Raw genomic sequence first — 17,255 nt, 5'->3', positions numbered from 1 at the left:
GGCGTGGGGACGTAATGACGTGTGACGTTAATCGATCTATGTTCTATAACATGTAAAACAGGAACATGAAAGGAGTATTCTAAAAGCGAGTCATGTAAACACCTTAATCACAATATTGTCTTATTCAGAATAAGGTCCATAATTAGATTATTGCTGTCCATGTAAACGTAGTCACTCTGACAACTGAAGAAATTGCTGCAGTTTTACCTATTCTAAACATTCCTTTAGATATGAAGAACTGCCATTCTATTTCTAATCTTTTTTTATTTTATTTTTTTGTTTTTTTATTTTTTTTAAATAATCCAAAACCCTGGAATGTGTTGTTGCCACTCAGATCGTGTTATCTGTAACTCGATAACTTATGTTTGCCTTTTCAGTCTGGATTCCAGCCATTCCATAGCGTGGAGGGTTCATTGGTTAACATTATAAAGGACTCATTCTGTCTGACTCTCAAACTCCTGACATTCTCATTTTATTAGATATGAGTGCAGTTTTTCCACACAGTGTTCCACCACATTCCTTTAGAAAGGCTTTAAAGAAAGCAATTCCTTACTCTCTCTCTCTGGCTATATCTCCAAAATCACTGTTGTATGATGGGTTTCTTAGGACGTGTCTCTTGTTCTCTCTGATATATCATTGTATTTTAATTTTCACTCTTATAGTAATGAAATTCAGATTTCTTTCACATGTAGCACACATTTCATCCAAAACTCACATCCAACCCACATTATTTCCTGTGTACCTGAGATAAGATATGGATGACAACTGAGGAGATACTGAGATACTTTCTTAACAAACCTAAAGCCAAAAGCCTCTAGAAACAAAAAAATATTGCGAACGTCAGATCTCATGTTTTTCTTACTCTGCCGCAAAATCTCATTCATGTCTTTATTTCTACTCGTATATACTGTAATTTACTGTATAATATCTGGATCGATCTGCTTTAATTCTCACCAACACTTGATCTCTGCAAAAAAAAAAAAAAAAAGGGAAAAAAGTATTTGATTCCCTGCTGATTTTGTACGTTTGCCCACTGACAAAGAAATGATCAGTCTATAATTTTAATGGTAGATTTATTTGAACAGTGAGAGACAGAATAACAACAAAAAAATCCAGAAAAACTCGTCAAAAATGTTATAAATTGATTTGCATTTTAATGAGGGAAATATGTATTTGACCCCTCTGCAAAACATGACTTAGTATTTGGTGGCAAAACCCTTGTTGGCAATCACAGAGGTCAGACGTTTCTTGTAGTTGGCCACCAGGTTTGCACACATATCAGGAGGGATTTTGTCCCACTCCTCTTTGCAGATCTTCTCCAAGTCATTAAGGTTTCGAGGCTGACGTTTGGCAACTCGAACCTTCAGCTCCCTCCACAGATTTTCTATGGGATTAAGGTCTGGAGACTGGTTAGGCCACTCCAGGACCTTAATGTGCTTCTTCATGAGCCACTCCTTTGTTGCCTTGGCCGTGTGTTTTGGGTCATTGTCATGCTGGAATACCCATCCACGACCCATTTTCAATGCCCTGGCTGAGGGAAGGAGGTTCTCACCCAAGATTTGACGGTACATGGCCCTGTCCATCGTCCCTTTGATGCGGTGAAGTTGTCCTGTCCCCTTAGCAGAAAAACACCCCCTAAGCATAATGTTTCCACCTCCATGTTTGACGGTGGGGATGGTGGTGGGGATGGCTCCAAACACGGCGAGTTGAGTTGATGCCAAAGAGCTCCATTTTGGTCTCATCTGACCACAACACTTTCACCCAGTTGTCCTCTGAATCATTCAGATGTTCATTGGCAAACTTCAGACGGGCATGTATATGTGCTTTCTTGAGCAGGGGGACCTTGCGGGCGCTGCAGGATTTCAGTCCTTCACGGCGTAGTGTGTTACCAATTGTTTTCTTGGTGACTATGGTCCCAGCTGCCTTGAGATCATTGACAAGATCCTCCCGTGTAGTTCTGGGCTGATTCCTCACTGTTCTCATGATCATTGCAACTGCACGAGGTGAGATCTTACATGGAGCCCCAGGCCGAGGGAGATTGACAGTTCTTTTGTGTTTCTTCCATTTGTGAATAATCGCACTAACTGTTGTCACCTGCTTACCAAACTGCTTGGCAATGGTCTTGTAGCCCATTCCAGACTTGTGTAGGTCTACAATCTTGTCCCTGACATCCTTGGAGAGCTCTTTGGTCTTGGCCATGGTGGAGAGTTTGGAATCTGATTGATTGATTGCTTCTGTGGACAGGTGTCTTTTATACAGGTAACAAGCTGAGATTAGGAGCACTCCCTTTAAGAGTGTGCTCCTAATCTCAGCTCGTTACCTGTATAAAAGACACCTGGGAGCCAGAAATCTTTCTGATTGAGAGGGGGTCAAATACTTATTTCCCTCATTAAAATGCAAATCAATTTATAACATTTTTGAGATGTGTTTTTCTGGATTTTCTTGTTGTTATTCTGTCTCTCACTGTTCAAATAAACCTACCATTAAAATTATAGACTGATCATTTCTTTGTCACTGGGCAAACGTACAAAATCAGCAGGGGATCAAATACTTCTTTCCCTCACTGTATGAAACCATGTCGAATATGGCTGGGTCACTATCTGAGGTATGGCACCTCAAGTATTAGTACCATAATATCATCATTTCAACTATGGAGCATGGTGGCTTAATGGTTAGCATGTTTGCCTTGCACCTCCAGGGTTGGGTGTTTCCAGTGGATACTCCAGTTTCTTCCCCCAGTCCGTACAGGATTTCACAGAGATGTTTTATGATTGTTCCAGGCAAAAATGCTTGATTTTCCTGTGGCTTTTAAAAAAATTTGCGGTGTACCTTCTGGAGTTTTTTTGTTGCTGCTTTTTTGTGGAAAACCACTTGAATTGGCAAAACTGCATGAAATTGTTTTGTACTGTCTTTTTTGTACTGTTTTGTACTGTATTTGTTGGTGATGATGTCACATGACTCGTCTTGGCCCAAATCTGCACAAAATCTGCGGTAATTTTGCAAAAATTGCAAGGCACTTCGAATATTGTGGGGATTTGCTTGATTTTGCGTTCATTTCTGCGATCACAAAATTGCTAAATCCTGGAGGGACTGGAGAGACTCTATGAAAACTATGATTGACTATAGATTAGCATTTGACTCCATGTTCATTTTGGAACTTCCTAGCAAACTTAACTAAATCAAGTCCAACCTACTCACCAAAATATCTGTTTTTTTTTTCAGAAATACAGTACAATATAGGCGTAAATTGTGCTAAGTTTCTCATTTCACGGTGTATTTTTTTTGCTTTGAAACCATTTAAATGGTCTCTTCTGTCTAGATTACATGGTTGTGTCCAGTCAATTAGATTTTTTCCTTATGTCAGTTTGAGCATGAGAATCATACTGAAAAGCTTAATTCATTCAGTCGTCTACAAACACTACAAACATGTATGCATGCTAGAATTTTAGTATGCATGTTTGTTTTTTAAGTATGCATACTGTCGATCCAAATTTTGTCAATGAGAGTAAATCGCTGTTAAGCCTGCCCACGTGAGATTTGTGCCAGAATGGCAAACATAAACTTGCAGAGTGTAAAGGAAAACTTTGAAAGGTGTAAACAAAAATTCTGGCAGCGCATTCATAAACCATGATTAACGAAAAAGAAGCTAAGAAAACTGTTTACAAAGAACAGTTGGTTCTGGGTGTTAACGGTTGTATATAACGCAGTATTTAAAAAAAAAAAAAAAAAAAAACCACAAGTAATATAGATCAAATTATACCGCTTCTCATTCTAAACAATTTTGCCTCAAGAATCATTTGGGTCCTTCAAACCGTTCAGTAAATATTTCAGAAAATGTTAAAAACCTGTATTTGCGAACTAGTCATAGTTATGTTTGGTCAATATCAGTGAAACAAGTGCTACACGATTCCCTGGAGTCTATTTATAAATAATTATCTAAGAAAGTTGAACCTTCAGTTTTGACTGTTGATGGCATGCCAAACGTAAAAGTAGTGGACTTGGCCACATTAGTTATATAGTAATAACTGGAGATATTTTCACCAGATTTGGTATGCTTGTGCCAGGCCTCAGTCTGAAGTCAACTGACAAAAATTTCAGAGTTTGGCCACTTGGTGGCGCTATAATAGTAAATAAATAAATAAATAAATAAACAAACAAACATGAAAATTTCTGTATAAATGGTGTGAAAATTGATTGTCTACTATCCGATGTTTCAGACATACACATGTTCTTTGTATAATATGTTAGATCTCCTCATTTTAAACGACTTTTCTTTTGTAACTGATAGACGGCGATATGCACAAGTATGCAAAACGCCAAGGAGTAGAAGAACAGGAAAATGCGGTTTCTGTGAAATCCTTTAAAAGAAGAGTGTGCTCCTGATGGTGAAATCGCAAATCTTACACAGAGCTGTCACCGAAGGGTAAAAAGTAAGATATAGGTTATATAGATATATACATTTAGTGTTTGCTCTCTCTCTGCTATCTCCTGGTATTCATTAATGGCACCCCTCATTCTGTTTTTTCTCCACTGGTTGTATTGACATCTTAATTTCCCTTTCTCTTCTTCTCTCTCTTTTTCCTTTCTTTGCCTGTCCTCCTGCCATACTGTCTGCACTGCAAAATATTCAAAAAGATTTTGTATAGATATATATCTAGGCCTATGAACCTATTTTCACCCTCAATTTCTGTGTAATTTCTGTGTAAGTGTGTGTGTGTGTGTGTGTGTATGTATTTTAGCTGGAAATTGTGGCCACTACCTAAAATGACTTTTTTGTTCACAAAAATCTAAAAAAAATTTTTATGTAAACGTTTTATTTGAAAGAGCCTGTCAAAACATTGAACACATAGACGTTTTGCTTCATTGGTAAGCTTACTTATAATTGCTTTATCACCCTTATTAGTGATGAATGAAATTTACTATGCTATGCCCATTTACCATACAATTTCTGTGACATGTTTCATATAACACTCTGCCCGCCCACTTTAAGAACCTTAGACCAGTGTTTCTCACCCAGGGGGGCGTGCCCCTGAGGGGTGTGGAGAGATCAGAAGGGGGCGCAAAATATTTTTTTGAATTCTCAGACAAGGCATCATTTGTGTACTCGGTGATTTTTATTGCTTTTCAAATAGAGTGTGCATAAATGAAAAACCCTGCGTTCCCTCTCTCTCTGTATTTTGTTTTTGCTGGGGAGAGGCGGAGCTTAGCCTGCCTTTTATCTAGCTGTCAGTGTAGACCAGTGTTGCCAACTTACCGATTTTTCAGACCCCTTTAGCGGCTTTTTTTGCACTCTTACCTCTCTCTGCGTCCGCTCTGTTCAGTGTGGGGCTGAGAGCCGGAGATTTAACAATGTCATGTATAATGAGACACGCCCTTCGTCCCAATTTACATCATCATTACGCGAATGTTTATAGAATGTAAGACGATTATAATGCACCATGTTTTACATGTAAAATAGTCCACGTTATTACAGCCTAGTTCTCTCTATCAGAGTAGTTACAGTGTTCAGAAACATTTTTAATCATTCATGTTCCATACCTGTCCATTATATAGTTTTATAAAAGTCATAAAAGTTATTTTAAAAAATCACAAGTTATGAAAAGTAATTAAAAAAGTACAAAAACACAAAAGCAAAACAAATCTATCTATCTATCGAAAATAGATTTTATGTATATACATACATACACACACACACACACACAAATATATATATATATATATATATATATATATATATATATATTTGTGTGTGTGTGTATGTATGTATGTATATACATAAAATCTATTTTCTATAATCTATATATATAATGGGGCGTGTCACATGCCCCATATATCATATATATGATATATATATATATATATATATATATATATATATATATATATATATATATCATGGGGCGTGTCACATGATAGGGAAGGCTTGGGGGGGCTTTAGGTGCAAAAGGTTGAGAACCTCTGCCTTAGACCAATCAAAACTATTGTTATGTGTCAACTAGTGCTGTAACAACAATGTAAGATTAGTTATTGTGAAAACTGTAAAAACTTAAAGGGCTATGATGCTCCAATCGTATCTGGCCCATTTTACATGATGGCCCATTTTAGCTGACTTCACCCTATGTCTATGCACTTCTTACGATATTTAGGAAAACAATAAGGCTTGAAGAAGTATCAACACATAGCCTAGTGACTCACTGTCACGTTGACTTTTACTGCGGACAAAAAGTTAGTTTTATTATGAGACATTTGGGAATTTCCAGTCTATAGCGCATGAACTGTATGCCAAACTATTATTATGAACCACGAAGACTCGTGACTCAAAGTAATCACAATATTTTCCAAGTTCCTGTTCTCATGCAGCTGAAAAGTGGACTGATCTAAATTTGCTTTCACGTTCGCTGAATACATCAAATGTAAACAATTGAGTATATTCTAGAGAAGGTGCATGATATTGTACAATTTGTTTTGGAACAATAGTCCTAACCCTTTAGAAGTTATTTAGGTTTTATTTTCACATAAATTATAAATGAATAAAAAGTCAATAACAGTTAACTTTATCAAATGAAAGAGTGTAATATATTCTATAAAAGGTGCAGAATGTTGTTCACGTTGTTTGGGAGCAATAGGTTCAACCATTCAAAATGAGAATTTATTTATTTATTTATTTATTTATTTATTTATTCCAAATTAAAAATTCATTTAAAATCTGTAAAACCTAAAGCCGTTGTTATTCTACCTAATATAGATCCATAATATTGTACAAGTTATTTTGCAACAATAGCAGCTTTTGAACCTTTTAGAATCTATTAAACTTTTTCCAAAAATAAAAATTCATCAAAATTCGGTAACAGTTCAATGTCCCAAAGTAAAGAGTGTAGTATTCTAGAGAAGGTGCATAATCAAAAAATCTGAAAGATATACAGGTGCATCTCAAAAAATGTGAATATCGTGAAAAAGTTCAAGCCTTTTTTTTGTTTTAATCTTGATGATTACAGCTCACAGCTCATGGACATCAAAAATCCAGTATCTCAAAATATTATTTATTGAATCATGCTAGGAACGTCTCATATGTGATGTGCATATAGCCTCTCATCTGGCCGATGAGTCTCTTTTTTTTGTCAGCAGTATTCTTTAAAATAATGTTAATAGAAATTTCTGTATTACCATATACTGAGAGAGTGACTGATCATTATTTATTGATTCCCCCATCCCCCCACCCCCGGGGTTCCCTCTGTGCCCTTTCTAGGCCTGCCCTCTCTAAAAGGCATAACTGTTGTACATTTTCTGGTAAAGGAAATATAGTCATCACATTGTATTATTTGGTTGAACATATTTGTTTCAGAGTTAGACACACATTTTAATATGAAACAGAATATATTTGCTCACCAGCTTTTTTTTATTCTGTTAAAAAGTGAAATGAGGTTGATTTCTTCTACCAACGCAGCAGTTATATTGCCTCATAGCATCATACTGAATGCAGGAAGGGTTAGAGGCCATGTTCACATATCCAGGTATGCTTGACTCCTACTTTTTTTTTTTAACTGCATTTTTTTTATTACAGTTTCTGAAAAAAGATTTGTGCTTTCAGTTCAACTGAGCATATTGGCTGATTTATTACCCAAACCAGTGTTACACCAAGGCATGTCAAATCAGTTATGTGTTAAGATTGAATGTTTTAGAGTTGATGTCATCCAACCTTGTGACACCTTATATTATGGTAAATTGATGCATTTGTATCATCAGACAAACCATATGATGGTGATTCTGGCAGTATCAAAGTACTATTTCAGAGAGTGAGACTTTTGTTAGAATGCCATGTGCAGACAGGTGACATATTAAAGGAAAACAGGTCGCTCTGTTATGCTATGGGGGACGTTTTGCTGGCATGGTTTACCCTTAGCGGAAGGGTTACTGGAAATTAACACAATTAATGAATTTATTCTGACAGATCACCATTTGTATCCTGATGGGAGTAGTCTGTCCCAGGATGATGATCTCCACATCCACAGTGCATAAGTGTAACTGAATGGTTTGGTGAAATTGAAAATGATAATCATATGTAAATCATGCTATGGCTTTCGCAGTCACCACAGACTCTTCCCAGACTGACGTGTTAGACGATACTCTCTATCACCATCACATGAAGTTTCCAAGTTAAAGACACGTGCAAGTTTTCATTAAGATGATCTAATCCTCTGCATCTAATTGTTGACTTGTTTTACAGACAAAAAACAAAAGAAGACAAGAAATTGAAGGACAACCAAGTGCTAGGAGCAACTAACAGTGATTTAAAAAAGTGAGTCCAAAAAAACACACACTACATTTATATGTCAGCCAAATTTATTATAATTTTAGTATGCACAGTATATTATTGTGTGTGTGTGTGTGTGTGTGTGTGTGTGTGTGTGTGTGTGTACAGTGAGTACATTTGTAACAAAAAATATAACCAGGATTTTGAGTTACATGAAGGGCTATCCACAGGAGAGATCATTACACCATGTCATGTGAGTATGTTCATTACACATAAAGTGAAATATTTCAAGCCTTTTTTTGTTTTAATCTTGATGATTACAGCTTACAGCTCATGGAAATCAAAAATCCAGTATCTCAAAATATTAGAATAAAGAATTTATAGTTTATGGAATTCACAATTTATAATGATTTCTCCATTTTCAAAATTATTCAACCTCTTCATGACAAGCATCTTTAGTGTTTAGTAGAGCATCCTTTTGCTGTTATGATCTACTGCAAATGAGATACGTAGCTTCTGGCAGCGTTCCTGAGGAATCTTAGCCCATTTCTCATTAGCAATGGCCTCCAGTTCAGTAATATTCTTGGGTTTGCGTGCTGCAACCGCTTTCTTCAAGTCCCACCAGAGATTTTCTATGGGGTTCAAGTCAGGTGACTGTGATGGCCCTGTAGAATCTTCCAGGACTTCTGCAACCAAGCCTTGATGGAATTTGAGGTATGCTTGTGATCATTGTCATGTTGGAAGATCCATGATGCCCAAGCTTCAGCTTCCTCACAGATGGCATGACGTTTTTTCCTAGGATTTCCTGATACTTCAATGAATCCATCTTGCATTCCACACGCTGCAGGTTCCCAGTGCCAGAGGATCTAAAGCAGCCCCAGAGCATCACTGAGCCACCACCATGCTTGGCTGTGGACAGTGTGTTCTTTCTTCATTCTTCTTCCTCCAGACATACCGCTGATCCATCGTGCAGAAAAGTTCCAGTTTTGTTTCATCGCTCCACAGAACAGAATCCCAAAACTTCTGTGGCTTATTTATATGATTTTGAGCTGACCTTTCTTGTGCTTTTAGTAGTGGTGAACGTCTTGGAGTTCTGGCATGGAAACCTTCTGTGTTTAGTTCACGCCTTACTGTGCTCACTGAAACCTCAGTGCCTGTTGTCACCAAGTCTTGCTGCAGGTCTTTTGCAGTCACTCGAGGGTTTTTCACAACCTGTCTTCTCAGAAATCTGGTTGCAGCCACTGATAGCTTCCTTTTTCTGCCCCGTCCAGGTTTTTCATAATTTTCTGCCTCTAGACAGTTCAGGTATTTCATGTGTTCCAGCTCAAGCGCATCTGGTGCAATTCATGAAGCCCTTGATTAGTTGCATCAGGTATGCTTGAGACAACACCTGTTTTGCATATTTGTGCTGTTGTGAGGGATTCTATTCAGGGGGTTGAATAATTTTGAAACTGGAGAAATCATTATAAATTGCATTTTCAGTTGAATCCTGTCCCATCCCAAGTGAGTGTGTGTAAATTTATTCATAAGATGACTAAATAAAGTCTCTTTTATGAAAACTTGCTTTTATGAAATATGAATATACATTGTGACATGGTTACAAAGCAATAATGTTACAAATACATTTTATATAATATTGTTATGTTTACTGAACGTATTGTAACAAATTCTTTAGACACATTATTTATTATTGGTGAGCATAATTACCTTGTTTAGAATGTGTCAATTTAAAACCTACAGAAATAAAATATTATAAGTTTTATATAAGTTTGACTTTTTGTTATTTTCTATCTAACAGCAAGAACATAGAAAATGTTTATTACTTCAACAAGAGTACACGGGAGTCACATGACCATATGATGCAGGAGCCTCTCAGCACTAATGATCCAGAGGTAAGTTACTAAGTTACCGTTGTAACAATTGTAGTAATTTGCAAATTTCATACTGATGATTACATTACACAGTTCTTTTTCACTTGTCTTAACTTCCAGGGGCGTTCAGAATCATGCAAATACCTCGTGTGTGTGTCCATGCATGCCGACACCTTCCAACAAAGTCACATAGTATCATATAATTCATTATTTGCAATAAATGCCACAATCATAGTCATATTTACCCTTCTTCCTGTCTCATACACATTTTGGGCCTCATGTACTCAATATGGAGCTATTTGCTTTGGTGCATGTGACTACTGCGTGGCAATGCCAGTGTCTACATGGTGTTCTTGACTGTAAGATTTAAACCCTCGAATCAGTCAAATCTGACCCAAGTCCCACAGCCTGAACAGCTTGCTAGTTACAAACGCCCAGAAACACGAAGCCCAGAAAGAAGTCCAAGTAAGCAACAAATGTTTTCTGGTGGCAGACTGGTTATTGGGCAACAAGAGGACTCTGTTAAAAAGCATTGTCCTCCAAGCTGTGTGATCTCCTGCATCATTGAATTTATGTGAACCTACAGTATGTGCCACACCCAAGGATGAGGCCATTCTTGACCATGCCCGCTCTCCTTGAACACATAGACACATTCAATCAGACTCCATGTGTGGTATTAGCAATTGTTTAGGATGTTAGGATGGCAGATCTAGGAATGGTAGCGCTACAGGCTTTTCAGAAGTGGATAAACGCTTCTGAAAATAAGCCATTCAAACCCCTAGGAGCTCCTCATGGAATCTTCCCCTTGTGCTGGCGAACCTTAAAGCCCCTCCTTAAGAGCCTAAGTAGGTTACAGAACTGAACAGGTAAATAGTGATAATTTTTTTAATGATCACTTTGGCAAAGATAATTGAGGAATGGCATGCTCTGGCATTAAGCATGCCTTGTATGCACTAGTGACCAAATGACTCTAGGATTACAATGACAGTATAGTGCAATGACTGTGGCGCTCATCGCTGTACACCTTTAGAGTCGTTCTAAGAGTAGTCCCATTCCATATGACATTGTTAGGCTACACCATAACTGGCAGTCCAGAGCCCTAGTATAGAATGCTAGTTCCATCCATCCATCCATCCAGCTTCTACCGCTTACTCCTTTTCAGGGTCACGGGGAACCTGGAGCCTATCCCAGGGAGCATGGGGCACAAGGCGGGGTACACCCTGGACAGGGTGCCAGTCCATCGCAGGGCACAATCACATACATACTCACACACCCATTCATACACTACAGACACTTTAGACACGCCAATCAGCCTACCATGCATGTCTTTGGACTGGGGGAGGAAACTGGAGTACCCAGAGAAACCCCCGCAGCACGGGGAGAACATGCAAACTCCGCACACACATGGCCCCAGCGGGACTCGAACCCCGGACCCTGGAGGTGTGAGGCGAAAGTGCTAGAATTCTAGTTACATATGCAATTATGGTGAACACCAGTTAACCACCAGGATTCCTTGTCAATCAGAACCAGTGCTGGCTCAACAAGAACGTTTCATGGAAATATGGCTGTATGATGCCGATATTTATTGCTAAAACTGAAATACGTCACTGAAATACGTGACTTTGTAGGAAGGTCTCAGCATGTGTGCACAAGCTGCAAGGAGGTATCCAGGTGATTCATTTTGCACCTAGAAGTTGTCCACGATTCATAGTAACTACAGTTGCATACATAACTAGCATTTTCAACATTAAAACATATAAAACCTTGTCAACAGGTATTTAACATCATTCAGAAGGAGAAGAGGAGACAGATATATAGTTTATCACTTATTGCGTCTGAGAACTTTACCAGTCATGCTGTTTCAGAGGCCCTGAGCTCATGTGTAAGCAACGCATTTTTTCAACAAAGGTGAAACTACATTTTGTTTTAAATGTTTTTATTTCATAATGCTCACTTCGTTTCTTTTACATTGTATATGTTACTTTTAATAATAACACCTTTGTAAAAATAGCCTTCGATACTCTGGCGATGAAGACAGTGTGGATGACCTGGAGCGTCTCTGTCAGCAGAGAGCACTGAAGGTTTATGGCCTTGATCCAGAAAAATGGGGTGTAAATGTGCAGCCTTATTCTGGTAAATTGGTATATTTGATGTGTTTAGAAGGTTACTCTCAAAACACCAAAGTTACTCATGACCTCATGTTCCTTTCAGGGGCATTTGCCAACTTTGCTGTGTACACATCAGTAGTGGAGCCTCAAGGGAGGATCATGGGTCTTGATCCCTGTGATGGCGGCCACCGTAGCCATGGATTTAAAATAGACAAAGAGAAATTCTCTGCCACCTCCCTTTTCTTTGAATCAATGTCATACAAGGTATTGTTCATTTGTCATTCATTAGTAAGGCTTAATTATCCTGACGTATTGTACAATATATGGCCAAAAGTATATAGACACCTGACCATCACACCCATATATGGTTCTTTCCCAAACTGTTGCTACAAAGTTGGAAGCACACAATTGTATAGGATGTTTTTGCACGCTTTAGCATTACAATTTCCCTTCACTGGAGCTAAGAGGCACAAACCTGTTCCAGCATGACGATGCCCCTGTGCACAAAGCGAGGTCCATGAAGACATGGTTTGAGAAGGTTGGAGTGGAAGAACTCGAGTGTCCTGCACAGAACTCTGACCCCAACCCCACTGAACACCTTTGGGATGAACTGGAACACCGACTGCACCCCAGATCTCCTCACCTAACATCAGCACCTGATCTCACTAACACTCACAGCCACACTACAAAATCTAATGGAAAGCTTTTCCAGAAGACTAATAGCAAAGGGGGACTAAATCTAGAATGGGATGTTCAACAAGCACATATGGGTGTGATTGGTCAGGTGTCCACATATCTTTGGAAATATAGTGTAACTTTTATGTCATTTTGTATCATTGCCATGCTAGCTGCATTTCATTCTATATTTCTTTTAAATCTTTCAAGGTCAACCAAGAGACTGGTTACATTGATTACGACCAACTAGAGGAAAATGCTCGTTTATTCAAGCCAAAACTAATCGTTGCAGGTTAATGTTATTGCTGAAATATTCCATCAAGAAAAATCACATATTATATTTTTCCATCCATAATTTTTACATTGTTCTGGATTATTCGCATAGGAACCAGCTCCTACTCACGTAACCTGGATTATGGTCGTCTTCGGAAGATAGCAGATGAGAATGGGGCGTACTTGCTGGCCGACATGGCACACATTAGTGGACTTATTGCAGCTGGAGTGATTCCATCCCCCTTTGATTACTGCGATATTGTTACGACCTCCACCTACAAGACCCTGAGAGGCTGCAGATCTGGGGCCATATTTTACAGGAAAGGTTGGTTCTTTGTGTCTAAGGGAAAAAATCAGATTTGATCTGTTTTATTTTCTGTGATATCAGCTAACAGTTCTACCTATTAGGTGTGCGCAGTGTGGATGCAAAAACAGGAAAAGAAACTCTTTACAACCTGGAGAGTTTGATCTGTGAAGCTGTGTTTCCCAGGCTGCAGGGAGGACGTCACAGCCATTCCATTGCAGGTGACTAGTTACGATAATATTTTAGCATTTAATATTTCTACTGCATAGCCTCAAATATTATTGTGCACTTTTAAACTTTCAAAATAAACATATAATATGCCAGTTGACAAATATTTTGTTGAAAATTGCATATTGTTCCTGAATTTTATGCATACGACTGGCTGTAGCATTGAAGCAGGCACTGACTCCAGAATTCAAGGCCTACCAAGTACAAGTGCTGGCAAATTGCAGAACTTTAGCATCTTCTTTAATAGAAAAGGGCTACAAAATTGTCACTGGTGAGTTTTATGTTTCTCATTACCTACATAGCAGAAACATCCTTTCTTTAGTTTGCATAGACACTGTCATGATGGAAGGATTTAGATGAACATTAAATCTCACTGCACAAATTTAGCCATTTAGCAACAAATTCTTAAAAAATATTATGCTCAAGCTTATGCTTGAGTGGCACTACAATATTTATTGTATAATCCTTACTAGTATTGAAAATTTGAGAGATCCCAGATATAACGACAGATTTTACAGACACCAAAAGCCGTCCTCACCCCCAAAACAAAGCCCAGCAAGTGTAATTCTAATGAATAAACAAAGGTTGGAAAATGATCGTGTAAAAATAAATGAAAATGTACATATGTGTATGAGGGAAATGATGAAATAGTAGTGACGTAGATTTCATTCTGATCACTCTGAGCTGGTAAGCTATGAAAGCTTTAATAGTTGTGCACCCAGGGACACAGTATTGCTCAAATTATTTCTTTGATTGTTTCTATCATAAATACCTTACGGCATTATGAAAACCTGAAGGACGACTTGCTGTCTGACTGTACTGAAGAATGTAAACAATGCTGCAAGAGCTGCACTGTTTCTAAAATAGAAATGCATCATCGTACTGAATGCAAGTCCATTTCCTGTAATGTCAAAGCATAATATTACATAACAAAATAATCTTTTACTGCCCCTTGTTATCATCAGTTTATGTTGTTTCATGTCCCAAGACATTCATAATTGATCATATTTACATGGCAATTTTATAACCGTTGACTATAAGTGTTGACTTTATTGTTTTATCTGGCTTAGTATTACATTTATGTCATTTGACAGACACCCTTATACAGAGCATATCAATTATCCAGAGACTATTAATTACTATACATGTGAACTGCAACAGTGTGGGTCTGAGTTGTCTGAAGGAGAACGCATTAGGTCACAGTGTTCTGCTGATAAAGGTGAGGACGGAGAAACTCAGAGAAAACCGTTTGACCCTGAGTGCGGCCAATAAGGATAATAAGAGTGCCACTAAGTGTGAGGTGGGCTGTAGTAACAATAAAACAAAAATGATGCAAACCCTTCATCACTGCCATTAAAATAAGTTATTATAATGTCAATTGAATGAACCTATAAAAACTGTATAAAATACTGCTGGATTCAGAAAGTTGGGGATTTATGGATTTGCTTCCCTGGCCATGAGTAAAGAAAAACGTTCACTCAGAGATTTTGTCTTTTGTCTCTCTCGTTTAAAGTTTATTCAAGATTGCCCCTACACCTTACTTTATTCTTGAGAATTAGACAGGCTGGTTGTGTTTTTTTTTCATATCTTTGAAACTGATTTATGAAAATAACTCCTGATTGGCTGATCTTTTCACATAGGATATTAGATAGGTCATGCCACTGCTGGCAATTTCTGTATATATAGGGACAAACTGTGAAAGATAAATAGTGTCTGTTACACAGTTTTTTTCTGCTACATATTTACATATGCAAATGTGTTCACGGTAGTGACATCACAACCATGATGCTTGCAGCTTAGTTTCCATATACAGTATGTCTTGTATGGACTAAGAAGAGAATTTTGTCAACTTTAACAACATTTACATAGTATATAAAATTATTTTATTTACATTATTATTAACAATTCCAGTTTTCATTATGTGGGCTATTTAATATGGGCATTTTCTCAGAGTATTTTATGATGTTTATAAATTTGCCAGTGAAGAACTCTGAAAAGCAGGCATTTTTCATCATCATTTATTCATCTAACTTAATTTTATGTCTTATCTGCATCTGCATTCAGGTGGTACAGATACTCACCTTATTTTGCTTGACCTTCGCCCCAATGGAATTGATGGAGTAAGGGCGGAGAAGGTGCTACAGGATTGCAGCATTAGCTGTAACAGGAACCCTTGCCCAGGTGCCACATGATGATAGATTAATTTTTTTGTTTGAAAAGTTGCTAATTTTGGATGAATTAGGGTTTTTTTTTTTTTTTTTTAAATGTAATGAATTAGCCTATTTTCCATTATAGCCATCACAGGCTAGTGATTTTTAGCAGATTTACCATAATACACATAGAAACAGTACTTGTTTCATAACCTTTCATTGCATATGTGTACATAGTATCATCTTCTTTACTGCAGGTGATAGTATATTCCACCCCCTTGGCCTCCGTTTAGGCACGCCTGCTCTCACATCACGAGGGTTAGTGGAGGAAGATTTCTGCCAAGTGGCAGAATTAGTTCACAGAGGTGAGTTAATTGCATTTTGCTATATAAGACCATTTAAACATACAAGTACTACAATTATATTTATCTGTGTGTCATTAGGCATTCAGTTGGCTGTGGAGATCCAGACAAACATGAACCCCAAATCCACTTTGAAGGAGTTCAAGGAAACATTGGCTCAGGATGAGAAATATCAAAAGAAAATAACAGAAATCCGAGATGAGGTTGAGGCTTTTGTGGGAAAATTCCCCATGCCTGGACTGCCTGAGCTATGAGTCTAATCCTCATTCTCTGTTCCTGTATCCAAGTATTTTACCATAGGTAGTTTTTGGTGAGACCAATGTCATTAAAAACAAGTAATCAAAACAAGATATCATCAAAATGTCATCAAAAACAACAGCTTGTCACCCAAAGAACACTATAACCAAGAAGAAGCATGGTGGTGGCAGCATGGTGGTGCTGCTGCTTATCTTTAACTGGGACTGTAGATCTAGTCAAGACAGAGGGAATGATGGATAGCTCCAAAATACCAATCTTGCAGGCCTGTTAGACAGCTGAAGATGAAGAAAACTTTCACCTTCCCGCACGATAACAACCCAAAAGACAAATCTACGTCAACAAGTGTTTTGAAATGGCCCAGTCAGAGCCCTGATCTAAATCCTATCAAAAACCTGTGGGATTACTTGAACAGGGCTGTGCAAAGGAGATCCCTTCAGTATTTGATAGATCTGGAGCACTTTTGCAAAAAAAAAAAAAGGTGGAATAGAAATGTTTAATCAAGATGTGCTAAGTTGGTAGATGCTGACCCAAAAACACAGTGCTGTATTACAAGCAAAAGGTGCTTTTACAAAGTATTTTGGGGTATATACACTTGTGCAACCAGGTTACTGTAATTTTTTTTTCCTTTTTCTTGTCACTTTAATTTATGTGTTGCTATATTAAATGAAAGATCTGACACAATTTATCTTGGCTTAATTTTTTACATCACAAAAACCTGAGATTTGAACAGGGGTGTGTGTAGACGTTTTCTATCCACTGTATACGATGAATATAA

The 17,255-nt window shown here is 37.8% G+C and overlaps 1 protein-coding gene across 2 annotated transcripts; it reads left to right on the top strand.

The window, feature by feature from the left end:
- The first annotated feature begins 2,843 nt into the window (after positions 1–2,843).
- Positions 2,844–17,163, top strand: LOC128600223 (serine hydroxymethyltransferase, cytosolic-like). Of its 2 annotated transcripts, XM_053612546.1 has the most exons (15): positions 2,844–4,430; positions 7,413–7,511; positions 8,225–8,296; positions 8,420–8,504; positions 10,050–10,143; positions 11,897–12,030; positions 12,134–12,255; positions 12,334–12,494; positions 13,116–13,197; positions 13,291–13,503; positions 13,587–13,703; positions 13,871–13,981; positions 15,775–15,891; positions 16,118–16,225; positions 16,304–17,163. In XM_053612546.1, coding segments are annotated over exons 3-15 (1,518 nt in total). In that variant the 5' UTR covers positions 2,844–4,430; positions 7,413–7,511; positions 8,225–8,295; the 3' UTR covers positions 16,477–17,163. The 2 variants fall into 2 exon arrangements, with proteins under 2 accessions (XP_053468521.1, XP_053468522.1); XM_053612547.1 differs by lacking the exons at positions 2,844–4,430; positions 7,413–7,511; positions 8,225–8,296; positions 8,420–8,504; positions 10,050–10,143 and having other exon boundaries at positions 11,809–12,004; positions 13,587–13,704; positions 13,860–13,981.
- Positions 17,164–17,255: the final 92 nt, after the last annotated feature.

The sequence above is a fragment of the Ictalurus furcatus genome, chromosome 24, assembly GCF_023375685.1.
Source record: "Ictalurus furcatus strain D&B chromosome 24, Billie_1.0, whole genome shotgun sequence".
Lineage (NCBI taxonomy): Eukaryota > Metazoa > Chordata > Actinopteri > Siluriformes > Ictaluridae > Ictalurus > Ictalurus furcatus.
The sequence above is the reverse complement of the archived record's forward strand: the minus strand, read 5'-3'. Positions and strand labels throughout refer to the sequence as shown.

Bases quoted from the DNA above. Each gene is read 5' to 3' on its own strand.
- LOC128600223 (XM_053612546.1), top strand. The intron at 12,256-12,333 runs GTAAATTGGTAT...TGTTCCTTTCAG, and splicing joins AAATGTGCAGCCTTATTCTG to GGGCATTTGCCAACTTTGCT. The intron at 12,495-13,115 runs GTATTGTTCATT...AAATCTTTCAAG, and splicing joins TTGAATCAATGTCATACAAG to GTCAACCAAGAGACTGGTTA.